This window comes from Odocoileus virginianus, chromosome 2 (assembly GCF_023699985.2).
Source record: "Odocoileus virginianus isolate 20LAN1187 ecotype Illinois chromosome 2, Ovbor_1.2, whole genome shotgun sequence".
Lineage (NCBI taxonomy): Eukaryota > Metazoa > Chordata > Mammalia > Artiodactyla > Cervidae > Odocoileus > Odocoileus virginianus.
The window spans coordinates 92,580,798-92,607,823 of record NC_069675.1 but is presented as its reverse complement, the minus strand read 5'-3'; the positions used below and the strand labels follow the sequence as shown (position 1 = coordinate 92,607,823).

The 27,026-nt window shown below is 51.4% G+C and overlaps 1 protein-coding gene across 1 annotated transcript in view; it reads right to left on the bottom strand.

Annotated features, from left to right (window-relative positions):
* Positions 1–23,437: 23,437 nt before the first annotated feature.
* The window catches only part of MVB12B (multivesicular body subunit 12B), a 190,577-nt gene continuing 186,988 nt past the window's right edge, over positions 23,438–27,026 (bottom strand). The window contains exon 10 of the mRNA XM_070453021.1: positions 23,438–26,760. Within this exon, the coding sequence (XP_070309122.1) occupies positions 26,674–26,760 (87 nt within the window). The 3' untranslated portion in view covers positions 23,438–26,673. The remainder of the gene's footprint in view (positions 26,761–27,026) is intronic.

Sequence of the window (27,026 nt, the reverse complement as noted above, 5' to 3'; positions counted from 1 at the left end):
TAAAGGAAAGCACCCTCTTCAGGGGTTTTCTCCTCTTCAGGGAGGGAAGCCCCCTTTCCGAGTGGCAGATGGTGAGCGGACAGATAGACTGTCCCTTCCCAGGGCCTTCCCGTGAGAGAGGTCCTGCTTTCAAAGGGACTCTGGAGAGGTTCACCTGGACTCCAGGGTCAGAACTGTCCCTGGCCTGGTGGCCTGCTGCCTTCCCCCTGCGTGGATCCCAGCCACCTGCCCTTGAGGTTCTCCCATGAGAGCTCCCCAGGCCCAGTGACTGACTGCTTGCCCTCAGCTGCTGCTGCCAGGAAGACGGGGCAGGTGTGCCCAACCCCTGACCTCTGTGGTCAGCTGTCTGCGAGGAAGGACCTTAAGGTTCGCCTAACTTGTGAAGAGAGAACCTCAGTTGGAAGCCTTAACTCACCCTGCCAGGCCCCAGCTTTGTGCCAGGCCCTGGGCTGGTGCTGGGGGCACAGTGGCCAGGGAAATGGATGTGGTTCCTGTCCTCATCAGGGTGGGGGGGGAGAGGTGGTTCTAATTCTGACTAGCAATGGGTTCTGGGCCACACGATCTACGGCAGATCACGGATGCCCCAGGGTTCCTGAGCCAGGGCTGGGGACAGAGCTGTCACTGTTGGGTGACAGCCCTCCTGGGGTCCCAGTGGGTCCCTAAGGATACCGGAGTAGTGGTGGTCCAGATGCCTCCTGCTCCCACCTGGACCCGCAGTTTTTGGGCTGAGCCACGTGATGCCTCCATTAGGAGCCAGAGAATGGCGTACCCCTGCTTGAGCCTCTGGCAGGCTGTTCTTCCCATGTTCCATCACTGACACGCCCTCTTGGACCCCTGGGTCACATTTGTGGTAAGAGGATGCATGGACAATAAAGGGAAGGGCAAGATGAGAGCGAAGGGCTTCTCCCCAACTTAAAAATTTATTGATTTACCGTGTAAAATAGTTGTATTTATATTGATAGTATAGTTGATTTACCGTGTGTTAATTTTCTGGTGTACAGCAAAGTGATTCAGTTGTGCATACACGTACATGGTTTGTCATAGGATAGTGAATATAGTTCCCTCTGCTCCACAGTAGGACCTCGTTTCTCCATCCCGTACATAATAGTTTGCATCTGTTAATCTCAGACTCCCAATCCATCCCTCCTCCAGCCCTCCTCCCTTGGCAACTACAAGCTGTTCTCTGTCTTGTGAGTATGTTTCTGTTTCCTAGATATGCTCATTTGTGTCATATTTTAGATTCCACATATAAATGATATCATATGGTATTTGACTTTCTCTGTCTGACTTCACTTAATATGAGAATCTGTAGTTCTATCCACGTTGCTACAAATGGCACTTCGTTCTTTGTTCTGGCTGAGTAGTATTCCATTGTGTGTATATGTATATATATATATACACACACTCATATACACACACACACCACATCTTCTTTGTCGATTCATCTGCTGATGGACATTTAGGCTGTTTCCATGTCTCGGCTATTGTAAACAGTGCTGCAGTGAACACTGGGGTGCATGTATCTCTTTGAATTATAGTTTTGTCCGGATATATGCCTAGGAGTGGGAGTGCTGGGTCACATGGCAATTCTATTTTTAATTTTTTGAGGAATCTTCATACTGTGTTCCATAGCAGCTGCACTCATTTATACTCCTGTAGCATACTAGGGTTCCCTTTTCTCCATACCCTCTCTAGCATTTGTTACTTGTAGATTTAAAAATGATAGGTATTCTGACCAGTGTGAGGTGGTACCTTGTAGTTTTGATTTACATGCCTCTAAGAATTAGCAATGGTGAGCATGGTTCATGTGCTCTTTGGTCATCTGTAGGTCTTTTTTAAAGAAATGTCTGTTTAGGTCTTTGCTCATTTTCTGATTAGGTTGTTTTTTTTTTGTTACAAATATATATTCAAACACAGACTTTTTTTTTTATAAATACACAGAAAAATTGAGAGAGCAGTCCAAGGAATGCTGATATACCCACTTCCTAGATTCAACACACATGAGCATTTTACTGTACTCGCTTTTTCTATGTATGTGCTGTATGCTTGGTCGCTCAGTCACGTCCGACTCTGTGACCCCCATGGCCACCGGGCCAGGCCCTCCTGCCAGGCTCCTCTTCTCCATGGAATTCTCCAGGAAAGAATATTAGGAGTTGGTTGCCTTGCCCTGCTCCAGGGGATCTTCCCAACTCAGGGATCGAACCCAGGTCTCCCACATTGCAGGCAGATTCTTTACCATCTGAGCGACCAGGGAAATCTATGTATACACATACCTATATCTGTAATTTCTTGCTACAAGTTTGAGACTAAATTCTGTGTGCCATCCCTAAATACTTCAGGGTGCTTTTTCTAAGAATAAGGACATTTTCCTCTGTAACCATAACAGCATTACCATGTGAAGAAAATTAACTGTAATTTGAGAGGGAGGAATTTTGATAATTAGTTAAAACACAAGGTCTGGTACCTCAGAAAAAAAACAAAAGGCCCAGCAGAGTGTTGTTATTTTAAAAGCTCCCCTTGGTGTCAATCTCGGGGGCAGCTGGCGGAGGAAGGGGTGGCATTCTGGTAACAAAGCCCGTGAGTTCTATGAGAGCAGAGCGGGGGTGGGCTGTGAGTACTTTGGAGGTGTCTGTCGATTTCCTTCCTTCCTGGCTAGAGCCCATCCTTGCAGCACCCCCTTATCCCCTGAGTACGGGGAGGGCTCTGTTCTCCCCGTTCCGTCCTTGCCCAGAGGAGGGGGGCGTGGGGGGAGAGTCGGGGTTTGCCTGGTAGGCAGACTGGAGCCGTTTGAATCTCGAAGACCTGGGCTGACCGGGGTATCCCCAGATCTCCAACTCCCTTGGGGCCATCAAAACTGAGCTAGGATTATAGCGCCATATGATGCCTCCTCGGACACTGTGAGGCCCCTTGCCCTCCCCAGCCGAGGGGGAGCATCTTATACCTGTACCTTTGTGAGCTTAAGAGAGTTTGGGTGGCAGCTGATGGAATAGTATTCAGCCTTAAAGAGGAAGGAAATCCTGACACAGGCTACGACCTGAAGGAACCTGGAGGTCATTAGCTCAGTGCAATAAGCCAGTCACAAAGCGATGATAACTGGACCATGTCATTTATGTGAGGTATGTGGGGCAGTCAGATTCATTGAATAGAAAGGGGGTCGCAGGGGGAAGTGGGGAGCTGTTTAATAGGGACAGAATTTGTTTTGCAAGGTGAAAGGGGTTTTGGAGATGGATGGGGTGATGGTTGTACGACGTGTGGAGGTACTTAATGCCACTGAATGGCACATTTAAAAATGGTTAGGAATATGGCTAGTTATTGTGTATTTTACCACAATAAAATGGTGAAATTGCGGTACCTGTGACCGGCGGCTTTGTAAGGTTCTGCGTCAGAAGCATGGTGCCCTCTGCCCCCCGTCGGTGCTCGTTAACAAAGCCCAGAACGTGGTCAATCAGATAAAGTCTCAGAAAGCCAGGGATGGCTTCGGGAGCGTCAGACCCGAGACCCGTTTCTGGAAACGCTGCTGCATTTGAAGTGAGTCCCGCCAGCCAGGAATGAAACAGAGGCATTTTGTCAGAGGAAAGAACTTGATGAAAAATTGTTTTATGAAACCCGAATTTTGGCATGTTTTCACATTTTAGTTTGTCAGAAGGCAGAGTAATAAATGTTAAGTGTGTTGTTTATTAGTACGCGCGGTTGACTTCTTTATGATGACAATTTTATTTTAAAGTTTGTCACAGAGTCCCTGCTGAACGGGGTGGTGATGCTGGGAGAGAAGGGCAGGAAGGATCGCTGCCAGTTTATCCCAGGAGAGAGCAGTTGTTATTAAAACAACGGAGGAGGAGGCCGCCCAGGCCCAAAGCCCCACTCCCGAGCACGGGTCGGGGGCCAGCGTGGCCTGCGGGCGCCTGTCCTGGAACCCGGCCTTGACCTCCTGAGGTCTGGCTGCGGTGGGAGCTGCTCGCTGCCCGGCCAGGCTTGTGGGCCTCTGGCTGGGCTGCTTTTGTTCCCCAGGCCAGCACTGCGGGGCGGGGGGTGCTGCTGTGTGGTTGTACTCGCAGGGAACGGGGACGAGAGCCCGTGCAGGCTGTGACACCCCTTGGCAAACCCGGCGCAAGAGCTGTCCGAGGGAGGGAGCGAGGGGCTGGGTGTGTTTTCTCTCGTCTCCCCTCCGATGCAGTGGGTGGAGAAGGGGTGGGGGTTCCAGCCCCTCATGAGCAGAGGCCGGGGGGACCCTGGAGGAGGACTCTTGGAGCTTGTCACGCAGCTGGGCTGAAGACTGCAGTGGGCAGGTGGTGCCTTCCTTCCCCGAAAGCCTCAGCTTCCTCGTCTGTGAAATGGGGGCTCCACGCTCACCCTGGGGCTGCTCTGAGTGCCCCGTTCCCTGGGTGCTCTCGTGGGGGTGGGTGCTCTGGAGGCCATTCCACCTGACCCTAGGGTGATTCTGTCTCGTCTGATCCCCACTTTCAGATGAGGAATCTGGGATCAGAAGGAGGGAAGCCCCGTTACCCAAGCTGCCCAGCAATCAGGGTGGGCCTGTGCTGGGGACCCCAGGCTGTCTGCTCAGAACCTGTGCAGGAAGTAGGGGGACGGCTCTGCCCCACTGGCTTAGGATGGGTTCCTTGGGGTGACCTGACAGCTGACCTCAGGCTACGGGGGGAAGTGCAGCTTCTGAGGATGCAGGGAGCCCCACTCTGAGAAGAGCCTGGGGGTCCTGGCCCAACGTGGCAACTTTCAGTCCCCAAGGGTCTCCCTCTCCTTGAGTAGGGGCCTTGGATCTATGCTCTTGGCCTAGGTCTGACCAGCTGGTGAAGGGGCTCCTGGGCCCTCCCCACAAGTGAATGTACTAAGTGATGAATGCCCGTCTCTGCCTGGGCTCTGGGGGTCTCCTGTTTGTGGCCTGCCAGCATCCAGAGTCCTGTGCACAGCTTCTGATAGGAGGGTGCAGAGAGGCTATGGCTGTTTGGTGTCACACAGCTTTCTGGCCGAGGGCCATCTGCCAGAACCTTCCTGAGGCCGCTGGTGGGAGCACGGAGGTTGGGGTCAGGCGGGACTGGGGGACAGTCTCCCACCAGGTTATGCCTGCTGCCTCCTCGGCTTCCTTTGGCGTGTGGGATGGGTACTTGGAGGAAGGAAATAGACCCCAACACTTCTTGTTTGTGACATTGTTTTAGCCCCAGGCCTGGCCAGTGGCTTTGAACATAAATACTGGTCAAGCCAAGCCAAGAGGGGCTTGCTTGGGATCCTTTCCCTTGATTCAGACCCTCTGGGGCCCTCGGTCACCACTCCCCCCAACCGTAGGAATCACTTTTGTGAAAGCCAGGCGGGGGATTGGAGGGTACCGGCTAGTTCGGGCCGCTGGCTGTCGGCAACCCCTGCCCCGTCTGACCTGAAGCTTCTCTGGTGGGGCCTCCAGCGTGGCAGCCGGATCCTCCATAAAAGGATAAGGATCACAGTCTTCACGTTTTTAAGTCGCACAAAAGCTGTATGCATAATTAATGTGCAATAAACGTGAGCGGCTGGAAATTAACTAAATGGAAAAAAAAAAGTATACTTAATTGTAAAAATCTCATTTTGCTTTCATTCTTTTCCCTTCTCTCTCTCTCCCCCCCATTCCCCCTCCCTCTTACAACTTGTTATATTCCCGGAGCCCTTCAGATCTTGCCGGAGATCATTTTCTGAAAGACTCGCCTCCTGACCTCTTGCCAGGAGCCGCGGACAAGATTAGTTTTAAGCCACGGCCCTGCCGGTTACTTTCAGCAGAGGGTCCGAGAGTGTCCACGAGCAGGCTGTTATTTGTGTCACACAAAGGAATGTTGTAATCATCCTCTAAGACCCTCCTTGGGGGACCACCGTGCCCTGGTTTTCAAGAGCTTTGGCAGATGCTGCTTTGAGAGTTGCTGTTTGAAACTCAAGAGCACCCATCACGGTATTTAAAATTCCTAAATGCGAATTCAGTGGTTAAAAAAGCCAAAGGACTAAATACATTTACTTAAATTCAAACCAAGTATTTTAAGCCATACTAGCTAAGGCTCTGTTTCTTCTTTGCCTTCTAATTTTTAAAAAGGACAAGACCTTTTCTAGGTGATAAAATCGGGTGGAAATTTTTTCCCAGTGGAAAAATTTATTGACACATTCTTACTGATTGTCACATCTCTTCATAAAATCTGAGAGTTTCAGCTTCAAGAAACAACCCATCCACTTGAAAGAAAAAAAAATTATTATTTTTAAAGAATAAAACACTCTATTAACAGATACTTTAAAACATGATTTATTGCACACACATAACAACAATAATAACTTAAACTATCAAATCCTTGGAATAAAGCACTGCCGATCCCATCTCCCTTAAGCACCAGCTGTTCTGTGTGTGCTGTCATCCTCGGCCCTGGTCTGTATTAGTAGATAATTCTAAAAGAGGCTGGAGAATCGAGAGAGAAACCTCAGAGGCATCTAGGTTATTTGGGCAAGGATTGTGTTTTTAGAACATCCTACTTTGTCCTGGACAGTTCGTAGCTGTTCTTTCTCAAGTCTTTTCAAATAGCAACCAACTCGGGGTGTCTCTTTGACTTGCTCTGTTTGTTACCAGTGAGTTTATAAAAAGAAAAAGACGGTCGATCGAGTTGCTCACATTTGCTGCCACCTCTGCTCAGGTACCAATTCTGTATAAGGCAAGCTGCCGTCATCCAAAAGTCGCCCAGGTGTCGGGGACCACAGGCGAGCTGTAAATAACCCAGTCCGTGGCTGTAGATCACCTCTGGCCAGACAGCCACGCCACCTCCACGGCCGCCCAGCTGGTAGACGCAGCCGCCTTTGTGAACAGGTGGCCCGCAGGGGTGGCGGCTGGTCTCCACCACAGCCTTGGAGGATCAGCCTGATTCCAGCCTCAGACAACCCACGCAGTGCTCGGCCAGGCCCCAGCCACAGACCTTCGCGTTAAACAGGTTCTGACACTAAAAATCAAGGTCTGCCGGCTGTTGTCATAGGAATGCAATATCCTCCGGAGGTCTCCTTATTAAAAAACCACATCTTGCGGCTGCCCAGGCTGGATCTCTATTCCATTTGTATTGATCACGGGGAAATGTCTCATTCCCTGGCTGACAAATGCAGCCAGCAGGGAGGGAGTCTGTGTTTGGTGGAAAACATTTATTTTCACAGTGATCTAGGGGATCCTGAGGCTGGAGCTGTGAGGTTGTGTGTGTGTGTGGGGGGGGTGGTCATCTCTAGTTAAGCTGTGGGGATTACAAACGTAGTGATAACAGGGGCTTCCGAATTTGGCCAGGGTGACTGCTTCATTTTAGACTTTGGGCCAAGGGGTGTGACCTGACTTCCCCTCTTCCCAGGTAGTGGCACTTCTAGGAGTCTGCCCTGTAGATGGTACCTGTTAGTGTATGAAGGGATATTCAACACAGCACTGTTTGTAGGTGCCAAGTTGGGGAAACCACCTACACATCCATTACTGGAGATTGGGTAAAAAAAAAAAAGTATGATATTAGGCAGAACCATGTTAAGCTGCCATTTCTGATGGTCAAAAATGGTTGAATATTGATAATCTCATACGGGTCCATCTACCACCTCTCCTGAATAGAATGGTGTGTGGTCTTTTTTTTTTTTTAATAAAATTTTATTTTTTATTGACGTGTAATTTACAATGTTGTGTTAGTTTCAGGTGTAGCAAAGTAATTCCGTTATACACGTGTGTGTGTGTGTGTGTATATATTCTTTTCAGATTCTTGTCCACTCTAGGCTATCACAAGATACTGAATATAGTTCTCTGTGCTATAACATGCAGTCTTAAAAGGGATAAGATGGAGGACCCTCCAAGATGTATTAGAAAATGGAAAAAAGCTGCAGAATTGTGTATCTGGTATGCTCCGTGTATGTTGTTTTTTTTTTTAAGGGAAATATATGCATAACTGTTGGAATAAGCCTCGACTCCGGAAGGAAACACTAGAAATGGTCCAAAGTGACTGCTTTGGGGGTGGGACTGAGGAAGGATAACAGCGGGGTTGACCTTCCTCTTTACAGCTTCCCTACTTTCCGAAATTTGCACTGTGTGTGTGTGTAGGGTGGATACAAAATCATTAAAATTTGAAACAGATCAAAATGTCAGGGAAGCCATCATTATATTCGAGGTTAAGTACTCAGACTGTGGTCTGGGAATTCTGGGCTTCAAGCTACTTGTCTCTCTGAGGAGCCTCAGTTTCCTCATCTGTCGAGTGGGGGGAATAACAGTATTTACTTTGCAAAGGGGAACTGACGATTTCCTTGAGATGTGAAAGGGACAGGGTCAGTCCAGCGGCACAGGGAATTCAGTAAATGTTAGATGTTATTATAGATGATACATAAATCATAACACACACACAAATCAGTGACAAATCAGTGTCTTACTTGGCATTTTCATTTTCTTGGAAGAGAATTTTTAACTTGTCATGTGTGTTTGGAGCCGGGAACTGAGACTCCTGAATATCACGTGGGACTCTGTCTAGGGGACCGTTTCACTGATGCTGAGCGTGCAGGGTGGGTCTGGTGCTTTTTCTTTTTTTCTGAACCTGTAAATGGTCTTCCGCATCTCTGTGTACACAGGCAGGTGAACTAATAGAATTAGGCTTATTGGTTTAATTCCTCTGGGTCCTCTTGGCAAGGGGAGAGCAGCTGGATGAATATTTTAATTAAGCTCTGACACCCAGAAGTCAAAGTCCCCGAGCGGTCCCCAGTGGGCAAGGTCTTGCAGTTTGGGGTTTAATCAAGTTTGGTTTTAGAGTTCAAATTTCTTCCTGGACAGAAATGTGTCATTAGGCGTCCAAGATTTCGACTGGAAAAAAAATACAACTTGACTGTATTTTCTCTAGAGAACGACACTGTGATTCGATTAGCTCCTTTCCTTGACATTTTGCCCACTTTATTAACTTCTGCTTTGCTTTTAAGCAGGCAACTACTGTTTTACTTCCCTGAAGAAGCTCATAATATTATAATTCAAGTGTCAGGACAGATTAGGTTAAACGAACTGTGTAATTCCCGAAGGAAAACAAACTTCAAAACGGACGCGGTTCGCCTTGTAACATGTCATGGATTGCATTAGCGTTGAACGGGCGATTCCATCACCCAAATGTGCTAAAGTTGGCTCAAATGTTCCCCACTCTGCAAGGTGAGAAATTACTTAGCTAACAAAACATTTCGTTTTCCTCTCTTTGCATTCTTTCTTTATGAGATCCTGAATGTGACATTTTCACCAAAAAATCTCTGCGCTTATTTGTGAAAAATGTATATTAAAACCAAAACCCATCAAATGGAAAGAAATCACAGATGGTTTTATTCACAAGCAGTAGAATTAATGGCCTCTCTTCTCTTTATAAATATTAGAAGCAGATGAGTTCATTACGATTTCACCCTAATAAAGAAAACCTGCTTGATTTTGACAAGACATTGACTTATCTAAAACATCTCCTAAATAACAAAGCTACTTCCCGCCCGTAAAACACCAGCTCGCAAACACCAGCTTTACCTGGACTGCTTCTAAATTAATGAAAAACACTCGAATCCAAAGAGCGCAGAAGAAGGGATGGGGGGGCAGGCGGGGGGAGTGGTGGTGCGTGGAGAGATGGAATTCAAGGGATTTTTTTTTTTTTTTTTGGAAAATGTGACTGATTTTTGCAAAGAGCGAGTTTTGAAATGTTTACTCTGTGGTGGTTTGAAATTTTTACATCTTTCAACAAAGCGCGCGGAGAAGTGGAACCATCTGAAAGGGCTTTTGAAAAGAGCGACTCAGCACAAGTTGGAGGAGGCTGCGGTTCCTTTATCTCGGGCGATCTGTGCCCATCCCGCGGGAGGCGGGAGGGAGGACCAGCCCGATCCCCCCTCCGCTCCGTGCCTCCCAGCTCCCGGCTCCTAGGCACGGCTTCAAAGCACTGTTGGCAGAGCGTCCCGGGAGGGAATCGGGAATCGGACACCTCGCTCCGGGAAGCCGGGCGGCCGGCCGGCGCGGTCCTCTCCCCCAGCTCGGCTCTGCCTGATGTGGTCATCTTGTTAGTCATGGCAAGCCCGGGGTCCCTCTGTTTGTGCCGCTTTCAGCACTTATTAAGCGAGAAGTGGGAGGCTTTACACGAAACTGCAAAAGATGTTTTTTTTTCTCCCCAGGGCCGTCGGGGCCACGGATTATCCATCATTGCAAAGATCTCTCCGAGGCATGGAGCGGAGGCAGCCCTGCCCAGAGGGGTTGGAAAATGAGCGGCACATGGGGCCCTCAGTCCCAGGACCTTCTTGGCTCGGCTCCCGGGGAAGGGCGTGGGCTCCTTGGTCTGGAAACCGCCCAGGGAAGGCCTCTGGGGAGGCAGAGGCACACGGCTTCAGAAAAATGACACATCTCCGTGGCTTTGGTGTCCAGGTCTGCCGTTCAGGGATCTCCATTTGGATTCCCCCATTTTCGCCCAGCCCCGAGACCAACTTAAGAGGAGGGGGGGAAGCCTCACACCTCAGAGATCCAGACACCTGCCGCAGTGCTGGGGAGGGGATGCTAGTGAAGGTGGGATTGGTGTTTCTAAGCAGCTCTGGAAGGTGAGCAAATTCCGGTACCTCTGCATTGTCTTGGGAACCTGCATCCTTGCTCCTCTGCGTTCCCTTCCTCCAAGTGACGAGGGGCTGTGAACTCTCCGACCCGCCCAGGTGGAATTCTGAGATCGTCAGAAGTCCCTCCTTTAAGGCTCAGTTCCATGAATATCACACTGCTGGGGAGACTTTGGGGGTGGGGGAAGCAACAAGTTTGAGCCAAGAACCCATGATTGAAATTCTCCACCAATAAATTCCTCCCAGCTGAGCCCCAAGGGTCTGTAGTTGGTTCAGCAAGCTGGGGCGGCAGGAAGCGGGTGGGGGTTTGCCAACTTCAAACAGGACCTGGGGTGGCGGTGGGGGTATGGGGGAGATTGTGCTGAGCAGGGAGGCCACCGACAGAGGGCTGAGAGTTAATTAAAGAGACTGTGTGGTGGCACCTATAAACTCGACCCTCTCCGTATTCAAGTGCTAGCCACTCAAGTTCTATGCAAGGGTGTCCCCCTCACTTAGGGTGAGCCTGGAAAGGGAATAGACTTGAGTCACACGTAGGACAGACATTTGAAATCCCCCGGAAGACCCCAGCATGGGCTACTTTGCCTCCCCACCAAAAGCCTCTTTGGACATTGAAGATCTATTGTATATCAGGCACTGGGTTGGGCCCAGCGTGCGTGCGTGCTAAGTTACTTTAGTTGTGTCTTTGTGACGCCCCGGACTGTAGCCCTCCAGGCTCCTCTGTCCATGGGATTCTCCAGGAAAGAATACTGGAGTGAGTTGCCATGCCCTCCTCCAGGGGATCTTCCCAACTCAGGGATCGAACCTGCAGCTCTTTCATCTTTTGCGTCTCCTGCTTTGACAGGCAGATTCTTTACCACTAGCACCACTGAGGAAGCCCAACTCTCCGATTTTACAGATGAGGAGAGTAAGGCTCCTAGAGGCAAAGGCTAAAGGCTCTCAGTTCAAGGGTATTTGGCTGGCGGGTAGGAGAGACTGGGTTGGAGCCAGGATCCTCAGACCTAGGACACCCGTTTGGGCCGGGAACCAGCAAAGGACAGGTCATCGCTGCTTATAGCCTGCCGTCACCTCGGCCCTGCCCCCTCGCACTGTCCTTGACATTCAATCAGGTGCCGATGATGTCTGGCCCAGCAGTTAGGGCTGGGCCTCCCCAGCTTCCCCACGACAAATGGTTCTCATTTGAAAGGGAGGTTATAAAAACACATGCCCAAAGACACTGTCAGGGAACTGAGGATTAATCTCATTTCAGTCAAAGACCATTCCAAATATTTGGGGGGTGGGTGGACGGGGGTGGGTAGCAGCCCTTGACTGGGAAGGAAGTCAGGGCTTGAGGGTGCCCGTCAGGTCAAGGCCGGTGTGGAGGCATGTCGTGATGTGGGCTGGGGAGGTCAGGGGTCATCACCTACCTGGTGAGGTTGAGCCTGACCGGAGGCGTTGCTCTGCGGCACAAGGTCCCCGAGGCCGGCTTTCCGGGAGGAGGCCGGCTCCATCATGAACGCTCACACTGCGTCTGGTATCTCGGTTATGTTTCAGGGAGATTTAAGTTGCCAAAAGAAAGGGAAGGATTAGATGCCGGAGACATTTTCATTTTCTGGATGGTGTCAAAGCCGCGTGTTTTTGCCTGGTGACTCGACCAGAGAGGGCCCTGAAGACCAGCCAGGAGGAGTGGGGGGCCCTGCCTCCCAGCCCCCCGCCCACCCGCCTGTGTGGGCTGCACAGTGAGCCCCCCATCTGAGCCAGGGAAGTGAGGGCTCATCAGCCATGCTGTAAGCCAGCAGCTCCCAAACTGGGGGTCCTGTTCCTCACAGACAACCCCATGGGGTTCTGGGGCGCTGGCATGAGCTGTGAACTCAGTGTCTCTGCAGAGCTTTCCCAACCACCCCATGGCTCCATTGCCCGAAAGCTCAGGGGGTGCCAAGTGGCTGCTGCAATCTGGCCTGTTCAGTGACCCTGGGAGGTGAAGACTTTTATTCTCCCCATTTTGCGGCGGGGGAAACTGAGGCTCAGAAAGATGCAGGTGGTTTGTCTAAGGCCTAGACGACAGCGACCCATCTCCTTTAACTTTCTCAGCAACTTTCACAGTAGGGACTGTTGTCTTTCCCAATTTATGTGTGTGGAAGTCGAGGCTTCGAGTTTAGTCTCTAGGATGTGGTCCAAGCCACTGGGGGAGGGCGGAGCCGGAGGCTTTGGGTCCCTCCAGCTGATCCGGATTCCGAGCTTGGCGAGCGGGGCTGGTTACCCGCTCGCGGCGGTCCAGAGCCCACGTGGGCCGCCCTCCGAAAACCGGCGGGGAGCGGCTGGGGTGGGACCTCCGAGCGACGCGGAGGGGCTCGCGCGGCGGGCTGGCCTCCATCCAAACAAATGCCGGCAGTGCGGAGGCGATGGATTCGTTTTCCGAACTGTCAGAGGGGTTCTCGGAGCTCTGCTTTCTTTTCCGAACGGTGGGTGAGCCGCCAGCACGCAGAGCCGGGTCCCCCGCAGCGCCCAGCGAGGGCCGGCGCCGGGCCTGGCGCGGCAGAGTGCCCTCGCGTGGCCGGACTGGGGCTGCGGGCGGAGAGGGGCCTCGTGCTTTGCACGGACCCGGAAAGGGAGGTCTAGGATGCAATGAGCCCTGTTTTTACAGAGGGGAAAACAGGCAGGAGAAAGGGGCAAGAGACCTCCCAGGTTCCCTCGACTGGGAAATGGGATTCAAAGTGGGGGAGTGCCTCCCTGCGGAGGGCCTGCTCCCTGGAAGCAACCAAAGGCTGTCCCCTCCCCTCCGTCGGGTGGGGTACTGGGGGGCCCACAGCGGCCCTCTACCTGAGCAGGAAGTGCTGATGGGTGAGGTGGTGCTGGAAGCAAATTCCAAACACGGAGCTCTTAGAAATTTTCTGGCAAGATCCAGCCAGGAAACACTGATGGGGCACCCAGGCCAGGGGCCCCCACACTGGGTGGATAGATCTGGGGTGGGCTGCGGTCTCCTAAGAGCATCTCTCCCCCTTCCTGCCTACCCCAAATGGGCCTTTCTTGGCCTCCCTGGGGCCCAATGCCCTTTGTGGGTGGTAGCCAGCACTAGGCCACACCGTGTACCAAGCATCTTAAGAGTCTCACTTCAGGTCCTCCCCGAGAAAGCCCTGGTGGTTGCTGGCAGTTTTCTCAGAGCCCCAGGCTTGCGTTCAGGGCAGGTGCCAGAGCTGGGTGCTGAGCTGGGTCCATCAAACCTCAGGAGTCATCCCCAAACGGGACAGGACACCTGGTGCATGGAATCCCAGCTGCCTTCAGGCTCGGCACGGGCTCTGGGAGTACCCTGGTTGGACGCCCTGAGCTCCCTCTGGTTGACCTGTCCTTGTGCAGCCTGGTTTCCGCATAGGCACAACCTATGAAGGCAGGGGGAGTCTGAGCCCACGGACTGTGGTGTCACACACAAAGTGGATTGCGGTGGTCCTCTGTAAACGTGTGCGGGGGCTGCGTGACCAGAGGCAACCCCCCCATTTGTTTGCCCCTTACTTGGAACATCCTTCATCCCAGTGCATCCCCTTCAGAGCCCAGCACCCACCTTGTCTCCTCCGAAACCTTTCTTCTACCATTTTCCAGGACTCCTCTCCAAGCGATGGGACTAGTGGGAAACAAAAGTCATTTTTAAAGGACTGGAGAGGATGGGCAAAGATTCTTAAGGTGCAGAAAGGAAAAGGTTGATAATTGGACTATATTAATAACTTCAAAAATTAAATTTAATATTTCTTTTTACTGAGGTGGCCATTGTTGTTCAGTCACTCAGTCGTGTCCGACTCTTTGCGACCCCATGGAGTACGCCAGCTGCATGACCAGCTCCCAGAGCTTGCTCAAACTCATGTCCATCGAGTCGGTGATGCCATCCAACCATCTCATCCTCTGTCATCCCCTTCTCCTCCTGCCTTCAATCTTTCCAAGCATCAGGGTATTTTCGAATGAGTCAGCTCTTTGCATCAGGTGGCCAAAGTATTGGAGTTTTAGCATCAGTCCTTCCAATGACTATTTAGGGTTGATTTCCTTTATGATTGACTGGTTTGATCTTGTTGCAGTCCAAGGGACTCTCAAGAGTCTTCTCCAACACCACAGTTCAAAAGCATCCATTCTTCAGTGCTCAGCCTTCTTTGTGGTCCAACTCTCACATCTATACATAACTACTGGAAAAACCATAGCTTTGTCTATATAGACCTTTGTCGGCAAAGTAATGTATCTGCTTTTTAAAATGCTGTCTAAGTTTGTCATAGCTTTTCTTCCAAGGAGCAAGTGTCTTTTAATTTCATGGCTGCAGTCACTGTCTGCAGTGATTTTGGAGCCCAAGAAAATAAAACCTGTCACTGTTTTCATTGTTTGCCCATCTATCTGCCAGGAAGTAATGGGACTGGATGCCATGATCTTAGTTCTTTGAATGTTGAGTTTTAAGGCAGCTGTTTCACTCTCCTCTTTCACCTTCATCAAGGGTGGTGTCACTTGCATACCCGAGGTTATTGATATTTCTCCCTGCAATCTTGATTCCAGCTTGCGCTTCATCTAGTCTGGCATTTTGCATGATGTACTCTGCATATGTTAAATAAGCAGGGTGACAATATACAGCCTTGATATACACCTTTCCTAATTTTGAACCAGTCTGTTGTTTCATGTCCAGTTCTAACTATTGCTTCTTGGCCTGCATACAGGTTTCGCAGGAGGCAGGTAAGGTGGTCTACTCTTACCATCTCTTGAATTTTCCACAGTTGGTTGTGATCCACATAGTCAAAGGCTTTAACATAGTCAATGAAGCAGAAATAGATGTTTTTCTGGAATTCTCTTGTTTGTTCTATGATAGAAAGGATGTTGGCAATTTGATCTCTGGTTCCTCTGCCTTTTCTACATCCAGCTTGTACATCTGGAAGTTCTTGGTTCACATACTATTGAAGCCTAGGTTGAAGGATTTCAAGTATTACCTTGCTAGCATGTGAAATGAGGGCAATTTTGTGGTAGTTTCAACATTCTTTGGCATTGCCTTTCTTTGGGATTGGAATGAAAACTGACCTTTTCCAGTCCTGTGGCCACTGCTGAGTTTTCCAAATTTGCTGGCATGTTGAGTGCAGCACTTTAACAGCATCTTTTAGTATTTGAAATAGCTCAGCTGGAATTCTATCACCCCCACTAGCTTTGTTCATAGTGATGCTTCCTAAGGCCCACTTGACTTCACACTCCAAGATGTCTGGTTCTAGGTGAGTGATCATACCATTGTGGTTATCCGGGTTATTAAGATATTTTTTGTATAGTTCTTCTGTGTATTCTTGCCACCTCTTCTTAATATCTTCTGCTTCTGTTAGGTCCATACTGGTTCTCTCCCTTATTCTGCCCATCTTTGCATGAAGTGTTCAGTTGGTATCTCTACTTTCTTAAAGAGATCTCTATTTCCTTTCTATTATTTTCCTCTATTTCTTTGCATTGTTCACTTAGGAAGGCTTTCTTATCTCTCTTTGCTATTCTTGGGAACTCCACATTCAGATGGGTATATCTTTCCTTTTCTCCTTTGGTTTTCACTTCTCTTCTCTCATCTATTTGTAAGGACTCCTCAGATATCTATTTTTCCTTTTTGCATTTCTTTTTCTTGGGGATGGTTTTGATCACCACCTCTTGTACAATGTCACAAACCTCCATCCATAGTCCTTCAGGCACTCTATCAGATCTAATCCCTTGAATCTGTTTGTCACTTCCACTGTACAATAATAAGGGATTTGATTTAGGTCATACCTGAATGGCCTGGTGGTTTTCCCTACATTCTTCAACTTAAGCCTGAATTTTGTAATAGGGAGTTCATGATCTGAGCCGCAGTCAGTTCCCAGTCTTGTTTTTGCAGACTGTATAGAGCTTCTCCATCTTTAGCTGCAAAGAATATAATCAATCTGATTTCAGTAATTGACATATATTAATTTCAGGTGTACAATATAACAATTCAATATTTGTATATATTGCAAAATGACCATAAGAAGTCTGTTTAACATCTGTTATTATATATCCTATGGTGCATGGGTGCTCAGTCATATCTAACTCTTTGTTGCCCCATGGACTGTAGCCCACCAGGCTCCTCTGTCCCTGGAATTTTTCAGGCAAGAGTACTGGAATGGGTTGCCATTTCCTCCTCCAGGGGATCTTCCCAAGTCTGGGATCAAGCCCGCATCTCCTGTGCCTCCTGCTTTGCAGGCAGATTCTTCACCACTATGCCACCTGGGAAGTCATCTGCCATCATACAGAGTTAAACTTTTTTTTCTCATAATGAGGACTTTTATGATCTACTCTTTCAACACCTTTCAGATGTGCAATACAATATTAATAACTGCAGTTACCATGCAGTCATTTACATCCCTAGAACTTATAACTGGAAGTTTGTATCTCTTGACCCCCTTCACCCATTTTGCCCAGCCCCCACCCCCATCTCTGGCAATTACCGTTCTCTATAATATGCATTAGGTTCATTGTGGTGGTGGTGGTGATTTACCTATCAATAACACACTGCAAAGTGCTTACAAATGAGAGAATGTATTAAAAAGTTAGCTCTGTGTCCCCACTTTATTTATTTTTAAAATGAATGGATCGACTGTTTGACTGGTGGGTCCTCACTGTGTGCACGGGCGCATGGGGCCACTCCCTGTTGTGCACGGGCTTCTCATCCAGTGACTTTGTCGCTGCGGGGCTCAGGCTGTAGACCCACAGGCTGCAGCAGTTGCGGTGTGTGGGCGCAGTAGTTGGGCGCATGGGCTTAGTTGCTCTGTGGCATATGGGATCTTCCTGGACCAGGGATTGAACTGGTGTCCCTTGCATTTCAAAGCAGATTCTTAACCATTGGACCACCAGGGAAGCCCTCTGTGTTCCCATTTTAAATCCACCATTTATCAGTTTATGTTCTTAGGCAATCACTAACCTGTTTGAAGACTTGGTTTCTTCATCTGTAAAATGATGATGATGATGGCTGCCCTTTTTATCTTGTTTTTTTTTTAAATTGAAGTATAGTGGATTTACAATATTACATTAGTTTCAGGTGTATAACAGTGATTCAGTGTTTTTATAGATTATTCTCAATTAAAGTTATTACAATAGAATGGCAGTCCCTGTACTGTGTATCCTTGTTGCTTATTTATTTTATCCAAAGTAGTGTGTGTCTCTTAATCCCATAACCTCATCTCACCCCTCTCCATTTCCTTCTCCACACTGGTAACCACTAGTTTGTTCTCTATAAGTCTGTTTCTGTTTTGTTATATTCATTTCTTTGCTTTATTTTTTTAGATTACACATGCAAATGATAACATAGAGTATCTGTATTTCTTATCTGATTTATTTCACTAAGCATGATACTCTTTAGGTCCATCCGTATTGTAGCAAATGACAGAGTAACATTCCATTATATATGTATATACACACACACACATACATCTTCTTTATCCATTTATCAGTTGTTGGGCACTTAGGTTGCTTCCATATCTTGGCTATTATAAATAATGCTGCTATAAACATTGGGATGAAATTATCTTTTTGAATTAGGTTTTTCATTTTCTTCAGGTAAATACCCAGCAGTGGGATAGCTGGATCATATGGCAGCTCTAGTTTTTAGTTTTCAAAGGAAACTTTATACTGTTTTCCATAGTGGCTGCACCAGTTTACGGATTTTTCCACATCCTCAGCAACATTTGTTATTTGTAGACTTTTTGATGACAGCCATTTTGACAGGTGTGAGGTGACAGCTCGTGGTTTTGATTAGTGTTTCCCTCATGATTATGATGTTGAGCATCTTTTCACATGTCTGTTGGCCATGTGAATGTATTCTTTGGAAAAATTTTCAGGTCTTCTGCCCATTTTTTGATTGGGTTGTTTGTTTTTTGCTATTAAGTTATATGAACAGTTCATGTATGTTGGATATTAATCCCTTGTCAATCATATGATTTGCAAATATTTTCCCCCATTCTGCAGGTTGCCTTTTCATTTTGTTGATGGTTTTATTTGCTGTGCAAAAGCTTTTAAGTTTAATTAGGTCCCATTTGTTTATTTTTGTTTTTGACCTTCGATCCCAAAAAGATATTGCTATGATTTATGTCAAAGAATGTTCTGCCTAGGTTCTCTTTTAGGAGTTTTATGGTTTCAGGTCTTACTGTTAGATCTCATTTGAGTTTATTTTTGTATATGATATGAGGAAATACTCTAATTTCATTCTTTTACATGTAGCTGTCCAGTTTTCTCAGCACCACTTACTGAAGAGACTGTCTTTTCTCCATTGTATATTCTTATCTCCTTTGTTGTAGATTAACTGACCATAAGTGTGTGGGTTTATTAATGGGCTGTCTGTTCCATGGATCTATGTGTCTGTTTTTGTGCCAATTCCATACTGTTTTGGTTAATAAAGCTTTGAAATATATCAATAGTTTGACATCAGGGAGCATGATGCCTCCAGCTTTGCTCTTTTTTTTCTAAACGATGCTTTGGCTATTTGATACCTTTTGTGGTTCCATACAAATTTTAGGATTATTCTCTGTGAAAATGCCCTTGGAATTTTGATAGAGATTGTATTGAATCTGTAGATTGCTTTAGAGAATATGGGCATTAGGAATATTAATTCTTCTAATTCATGAGCATGGGGTATCTTTCCATTTATTTGTGTCTTTGATTTCTTTCTTCAGTGTCTTGCAGTTCTCAAAATACAGTCCTTTCACCTCCTTGGTTAAAATTTATTCCTAGATGTTTTATTGTCTTTGATGCAATTATAGGCTGAATTGTTTTCTTAATTCCCTTTCTGATAATTCATTATTAGTGTGCTGAAACACAACTGATTTTTGTATGTTGATTTTTGTATCCTGCAACTATGATCTGGGCACAAGAAGGTTTAAAAACTCTTCACTTGATTCTAATGAGCAATCAAGGTTGCAAAGCCTTGAGCTCCCTCCAGAGAAGGATAAGAGGGTTATAGAGGGATTGATGTATTTTGGGGTTCCAGCCTGTGCCCTGCCTGTGTGTCCTCCCCCATCAGGGGATTCAGATCGTCAGTGTCTAAGACCTATGCCCCCGAACCACCTTTCCTGAGATCTGTGTCTCTAGTTGCATTTACCTGACCCAAGGTGTGGGGAGAAGAGAGGTGTCTAGCCCAGCTGTTGTTTTGATGGCAAAAGGATGAAATAGTGAAGGGATAGGGAAAGGATGGCAATGACCCAGCCAGGGCAATGTGGGAGGGTGGGAGACAGATGAATGAGCAAAGCCAGAAAACTGCCTCCCTGCGCCATCTCACATCTGTAGCACTGGCTGTCTTTCCCTCTGGCCTGGTGTTCACCAAGCCCCTCCTAGTTTTAGTGCTGGGTCCTGTGATCCCCTAGTCTTCCTGTCTCTTTCTCTGACACCCCCCTGAGTTGGGCTCAAGGGAGAGAAACAGCAGCCCATGGCAGTCCACCTTCCTGCCCCAACCCCACCACCATCATTGATCGTGTTAGGCGCTGTAGCTTCAGAAATGAGCCAGGTGAGGGCCCAGCTCTCACCCTTGTCTCTGGTGTCTTTGAAGCCAGCATAGACTTGTCTGTGGAAGCCCAGTGCTATTCATCATGGTCCCTGGGGTGGTCACAAGACTCACAGCAAGTGCCACTGGGGCCTATTCTTCTTGGGCTCCTCAGCAATTGAGTTCAGTCCACCTGTCTCTGCACCCACTTCAGGAAACTCATTCAAAGAGCATCTGCTCATGCCTGCTATTCCTCTGGGCTTGTATTAGGTGCTCAGAGTATATGTGTACCTGGGAAGGAAGTGTAATAAATGGGACCATATACCCTTTTTTCCAGGAGCAGATAACTCAATAAGAGGATCAGATGGCTCCAATACCACCAATAGATCAATGGCTTTTAAATGAAAGGTGTTCAGTGGTTTGAAGGGGGTCAAGAAAGGACATCACAGAGGAGACGAATGAGCAAGTCTTGAAGGATGAACAGAGTTTAGCAGGCAGGAGAAATTGCGAGAAAAGCATTCTGGGCAGAGGGAATAGCATATGCAAAGGCAAGGAAGGAGATCTTAGGTTTGAGGAAAGCAAAAGTGAAGTTGCTCAGTCGTGTCTGACTCTTTGCGACCCCATGGATTGTAGCCAGGGAATTTTCCAGGCAAGAGTACTGGAGTGGGTTGCCATTTCCTTCTCCAGGGAATCTTCCTGACCCAGGGATCAAACCCGGGTCTCCCGCATTGCAGGCAGAAGCTTTACCTCTGAGCCACCAGGAAGGTTTGAGAAAGCAGGAATAATTCAGTAGAGGGATTAGTGGCAAGTGAGGCTGGGATGGGAGGTGGGGGCAGACCTAGAACAGTGGGCTACGGAGACCTGGGGACTCGGATTTCATTCTCAGGGTGTGGGGGGGTGACGCATGGGGAGTGGAGGAGCACTATTGGGTCCTAGCCGTGAGGACAATGGAAGAGATGGCAAGACAGGGGAGGCAGGGGCAGGGGGAATGGTTAGGGGCCGAAGGTGTTGAGGCCAGAAGGTGTTGAGGCCAGAACTTAAGAAGGAGCAGCAAGGAAAATAGGGGCTGAGTTTGAAAGCAGGTTTAGATGTGAGAACTGCCCAGCTGGAAATGGGGTGATCACAGGCGGCTCCAGGTGGGGGTGTGGGTGGCTCTGGTGAGAGATGGTAGGGCTGCTCCAGAGATGGGGACGTGAGCAGAAGGTGGGCAGTGTGGGGCCTGGGGGAAGGCGGCACACTCAGCTCGGGATGTGCTTTGGTTGAGGTGAAATGTCCACGTGGAGTTTGTTGCTGGGGCCGTGCGGCTGGAGATCAAGCAGACTGGCCATGACAGACCTAAGCATAAAGACCCACTGGCTCCCAGCTGCCAGGAGTGGGCAGCAGTCGGGGAGAGAGGTGAAGTCAGGCTCAGGGAGCCGGGTTTTAGGAAGCGGGGAGTAGGAGAGACATGGCTGGGGTGTGTGTGTGTGAGTGTGTGTGAGTGGGAGGGGGGGCGGGTGGAGTGGGATGGGCTAGACCATCAGCACCACAAGACAAGGAGCTCCGTGGTGCCAGTCACTGGGCCCGCAGTGCCCAGCTTGGGGCCTGCATGTGGATATATAACATGGCTTGGACAGCTGGGCAGATGTGTGGATGGATGAATGGTGCTCCACCCCCCTGGTCACAGTGGTGGCCATCAGCCCGGGGAGGCGTCCCACCCCTCTGCCCACAGTCTTCCCCCCTCCGTAGCAGATGCTTCTCAAGGGTCTAAACCTACACCTGTTCCAGGCACTTTGGGGTCACACAGTCCCCCTCCCACCAGGGCCAGAGCAGCCAGGAGCAGGAGGGGTCACCTGACCCAGGCAGCCAATCACAGCCTGTCCTGGGACTCTTGTCTCTGGGTCTGATGAACTGAGGATGTGGAAACCTGGAGGGCCGTGTGAGCGTGCATGTGCCAAGTATGCTGGTGCACAGAACAGGCGAGAGGGAGGGCCAGGGTGTGAGAGAACAAGAAGCAAGCAGGTGTCAAGACAGAGGGCAGAGAGATGCCGCCTGGCTCTGGCCCCTCAGAGGCTCGGCTGCATCCTGCTTTGGGCTCCGAGTGTCTCCGGGTCTGAACACAAAGCCCGCCTTGGTCCAGGTTGTTGTGTGTGGACTTTAGTTTCTTGCTGCCCAGAGCCTTCTCCCGAGGCACTCCTGAGCCGTGCTGAAGGCCCCCCCCTGGAAACAGGTTCTGTGTCCTGGGTGTCAAAGGCCACCACTTGGAACTTCCTGGGAGACGCAGCATTGGGAGGTACCTGGCACATCTGGTGGGCGGCAACACAGAACCAGGCCCCAAAGATAGCTCTGGCAGGTCCCTCGGTCTCCATGCTAACTGCCCTGCGAGCGTCCTCATTCCGTCCTCCCAGGGGAGGCTGCCTAGGGCGGCACAGCCCCTTTAGACAGGTGCTACGAGCTACGTGCTCAGGAAGGGGCAGCGCTGGAATCTGAAGTCAACTCTGAACTCCATGTCATGGGTTCATGGGTTTCTCATGGAATTCTCTGGGCTGTTCTCCCTCTCCCACTGTGGGACAAAGACTCGAGGGGATGCCGGACATGGGGGCCTGGGCTGGAGATGCCATTACCTTTTGGGGGATTTTCACGGTTCTAGTGAGATGATAGCTAAGGGTCACCCAAGCCTGGTGTTAATAGGCCTGGAGGTGGAGATGGCTCGGACCCAGGTGTCTGGCCCCAAAATGCACAAGTAAGTGTGTTAGTTGCTCAGTCGTGTCTGACCCTTTGCGACCCCATGAACTGTAGCCCATCAGACTCCTCTGTGGGATTTCCCAGGCAAGAACACTGGAGTGGGTTGCCATTCCCTTCTCTGGGGGATCTTTCCCGACCTCAGGGATCGAACTACATTGCAGGCAGATTCTGAGCCACTAAGGTCACTTTATAAAGGAGGCAAAGAGCTCTGACGGTGTAACCTGACCAGTCGTGTCCCATAAGAGAGCCCGTGCGTGTCTGGGGCTGGCAGCCCCCCCACCCCCGGGCGTTTGGGGCAGCATCTTGCCAGCAGGTGAGTGAGGGGACAGGACAAAACCAGTGGTACTGAAGCTGTGTGGTCGCATGACCCCCGCTCCGGCAGCCAGACGGCCTCGCCCCGGCACAGACAAGGCTCGGGGCGAGCTGGAGATGAAAGCGCCCTCTGCATTCCTTGCTGGAGACACATTAACACACATGCACTTCACATGCTTTTATGGAAACCGGCATTTTTCTCCCTCCAGGAGCATTCCTGAGGGCCGCTGCTCCTCCTGGATCCTTCTGGTTTGTCACCGGCTCATCCAAACGGGGCAAGGAAACCCACCAGCTCTCTCTAGAAGGCTGGAAGGCCAGGGTGGTGCCGGCCCGGCCAGCAGCCGGAATGAGCTGGAGGGAACCCGGTCTCCATGCCTCAGAGACAGCAGCGAGCAGGGAAAAGGTTAAAACAAACGTTTATTTAACAAATTATATTAAGAAGACAATCACACAGTGAAACTTCCCTTTGCCAAGTACTAGAGTCACCTCAAATAAATACACGCAGTACAACGTTGTTCCTAACCTAGCGCAGCCGGCCGCCTGCCCGGGGCCTGGTTCCTGGTGGTGACAGGCCGGGCCGGCAGGGTCCAACAGGTGAGGACGGCCAGCCGCCCCGTGGGGGGCGGGCAGCTGCGGTGGGAGCGGGCGGGCGCCCGGCCCCTCCAGGCCCTGGGGAGGTGAGCTCGGTTTTCACGCTCACCTTCAGGCCCGCCGACTGGCTCTAGGGAGCTGCGGGCTGGGATCCCTGTGGACAGTGAGGGGCAGCCGGCAGCCCTGGGGACTGGACCCGGCCTTGCCCCGGGCTCGGTGAGACATTGTCACACCCGCAGGCCCGTTACTGGCCCGGAGGCAGGCGCTCATGACGGGACAGAGTGGGGCCCGGGCCGCCTCTGCCGCTCGCCGGCTCTGTGCCTGCGGACACGTCTCAGCATCTTCATCTGAAACCAGCATCCGCTTCGGGGTATTGGTGTGGTTTTTTTTTGGGGTGGGGGAGGGAATGGGAGCAACAGAAGAAAATGTGCTTCAAGTGCCGGCCGCGTGCCCGGCAAGGAGTAGGTGCTTCAGACATGTTGGTCCTCGCCTCCCGCCGTCCTGACCATCCCTCTGAGGGAAGGTCGTGGCCAGAGTCAGTTTCTGGACTCGGGGGTGGTGGATAAACCTTGTTATAAATTTACAAGTGAACCTGTGGCCGGCTGCTTGCTCCTTACCGCCGTTGTGCCGTTTTCTAGGCCTGTGGAGACAGGCTTAGAATTTTGGGGGGACGGAGGAGGCGGCAGTGGGGGATGCTGTGCTCTGGGGAGTCCTTCCGGGAAGGGTGGAGGCCACTGCCCTTCGTGTTTCTGAGAGAAGCCCTGCCTCCCCGCCCCTCGTGGCCAGAGGGTTCGCGGAGAAAAGCACCGTCCCAGAAAGGAAGGGGGAAGAGGGGGCTCGGTTCCCGGGGAGAGAACCTCACCTCCGCGCGGGGCGGGAGGGCACCCCGCCTCAGAAGGAAAGAGACAAGAGGTCAGGAGCCACCTAAGAGCCGCCGGCTTCTCCAACACTGTCGCTGCGTTCTCTTCAGCTGCCATCATGGTGCCGTCCACCGTCACTTGTTAGACCCTGCGCTGAGGCTGCCTGCTGGGGGAGGCCTGGCCAGCTGGCCAAGCCCACGCAGGTCTGCCCTCTCCTGGCGGCCCTGGGTCTGCCTTGCTCTGCCTGGCCTGGGGGTGGCCGGGGGCTGGTGGGGGCGCGGCTGGTGAGGGGTGGGGGGGGACCCCACCACGGCCCTCTTGCTCCCTGACAGGGAATCTCACGTGACCGTCTCTGGACCTCCTCGGGCCCATGGAGCCGAAACGCCTGCTTCTCAGCGGAGGAAGGCCGCGGGTGTTACCTGGTGGGATGACCCCACAGCCAGGGTGTGAGGAGAGAGAGAAGGATGGAGCCAGTGTGGCCAGACAGAGGTGAGCACAGGGGTCACCCCCGCTCTTGGTTGTGGACCAGCTCCACCATCCTGGCAGCAGCAGCAGACGCAGCAGCAAACGCAGGTTCTCTGGGCCCCTCGGGGCTCCCCCCACCCCACCCCCGACTCCCAGGAACAACCAGCTCATTTCAGTGGGTACATCTGAGGCCAGGTCATCGGCTCGGTCCTGGGCAAGCACCCATCTCAAAGGTCTGCCCGAGGAATTTCCACCTGTGCCTCCTGGGCCCTGGAGGGTTCCAAGGAAGGCCGGCCCTGCCAGGACATCCTCAGGTCTCGGGGACAGAGAGGAGAGGTATCGGAATGAAAAGATCAAGGGGCAGCCGCGGGGGAAGGCGGAGGGTCTGGAGATGGTGGAGCTGAGGCCGGCTGAGTGAGGTATGTCTTGCCCTGGCCCCGTGTCTCAGCCAGAGGCTGCCCCTCCTGACTGCACCCCAGCCACCCCGGTGTCTTTGAAGAACTGCAGGGAGCGGGGGCACTGTCCCCAGCTGGGCAGGGCCTCTCCTAGGCTGCTTTCTTACGCCAGACACGTGTCAAAGCTCATGTCCAATGCTCCAACTATCTGGTGTCCCCCGCCCCCCACCTCCAAGGTATGAGATACCAGGTTCTGGGAATTTAGGACAGAGTCCCACGGCCAGACAAGGCAGCCACTGGGGGAGGCCCGGGCCTCCAGGGAGGACAGCGGCCCCGGTGCCTGGGTGGGGAGCTGGGCTGGGTGGCCAGCACTGTGGGGAGTGATAGCACGGTCACTGGCACTCGTGGCAGAAAGGTCAGTTCTGGCTTCAGTCTGGCGACGGTGTGTCCACGGCCTTGGGCACCGGCTCACAGAGCCTCTTTACCCACGTGATGATGGTTGGGGCGCGGGGCCGGGCAGTTGGAGCTGTTGTTGGCACGTGAGCACTGCAGAGATGAGCCCTTTGTGGGGATGACGGTGAGGAGGCTGAGCACAGGGACCTGGCGGCAAAGTTCACGTCCAACGCGAGCACCCAGCCACTCGGCCGCCTCGCCCGGGAGGCAAGGCCTCTCTGGGCCAGTGGCTCAGGGATGGCTGGCCCCCATCCTCAGGGCGTCCAGTGTGTGAGCTGAGGGGTGAGTCAGGGGGTATCCACGGCGGGCAGCGAGCCAGGCCCAGGTCCACTCGGGCAGCACCGGCCGCGTGCTCCGTGTTTCCTTAGGGTCCCCGTGAAGTTCTTGGGCACTCGATGCCCCTGGTGTGAGAGACCTGTTCCAGGGGGCGATCCATCAGTTCGGGGGGGCGGGGGAGGGTGCCCTGTGCCCGGCCACCAGCCCCTCAGGGTCTTCTGGGAGGAGGCAGTAGCTTCGTGGTGGCAGAGTCGGGAGGGCAGGGAGCCGGTGGCATCACCGGGCGGCCAGACGACTGTCCAGGGCCCTCAGATGGCTCCCGTGGAGGGAAGGGGTGGTCGGAGGACTACTGGTCATCACACAGATGCGGGAGGAGCCGCTGGTCACTACAGCACACACAGGTTAGTGGAGATTAAGGAAGCGCATCCCCGGGGTGGGGGGCGGCATCACGTCGGGCAAGCTGATGACTGATGACCGAGGAGGCAACAGCTCAGCTGCCCAGTCTCCCAGGAGCGCCGAGCAGGGCAGTGTGGATGGGCGGCGGGAGGGGCCGGGCGAGGGGGCGCTCAGTAGTCTGGGCGCTGTGTCGTCTCTCTCAGGACTGGGGGATCTGCTGGCATCGGGTGGGGCTGGGCGGGAGCCTGGCGGCGGCACTCTGCTCCGTGCGGAAGCTGTACTCATACTGCGGGAGGTTGGGGGGAAGAGAAGCGCAGTCAGGGCAGGGGACACCGGAGAGAACCAGCCCACGGTCGCAGACAAGCCGGGTGGAGGCCCCGAGGATGCCGGAGGGCTGCCCTTGGCACGTGCCCACGTGCCGCAGGCGTGGGCTGTGCACGTGTGTGCACGGGGGAGGGGGCACACCTCTGGTGCTGGGTGGTGGCTGGCTCGTTTCTGACGACTGGACCCTTGCACACCCCTCCCCCGGCGATGTGAGCCCTCAGCAGCAGC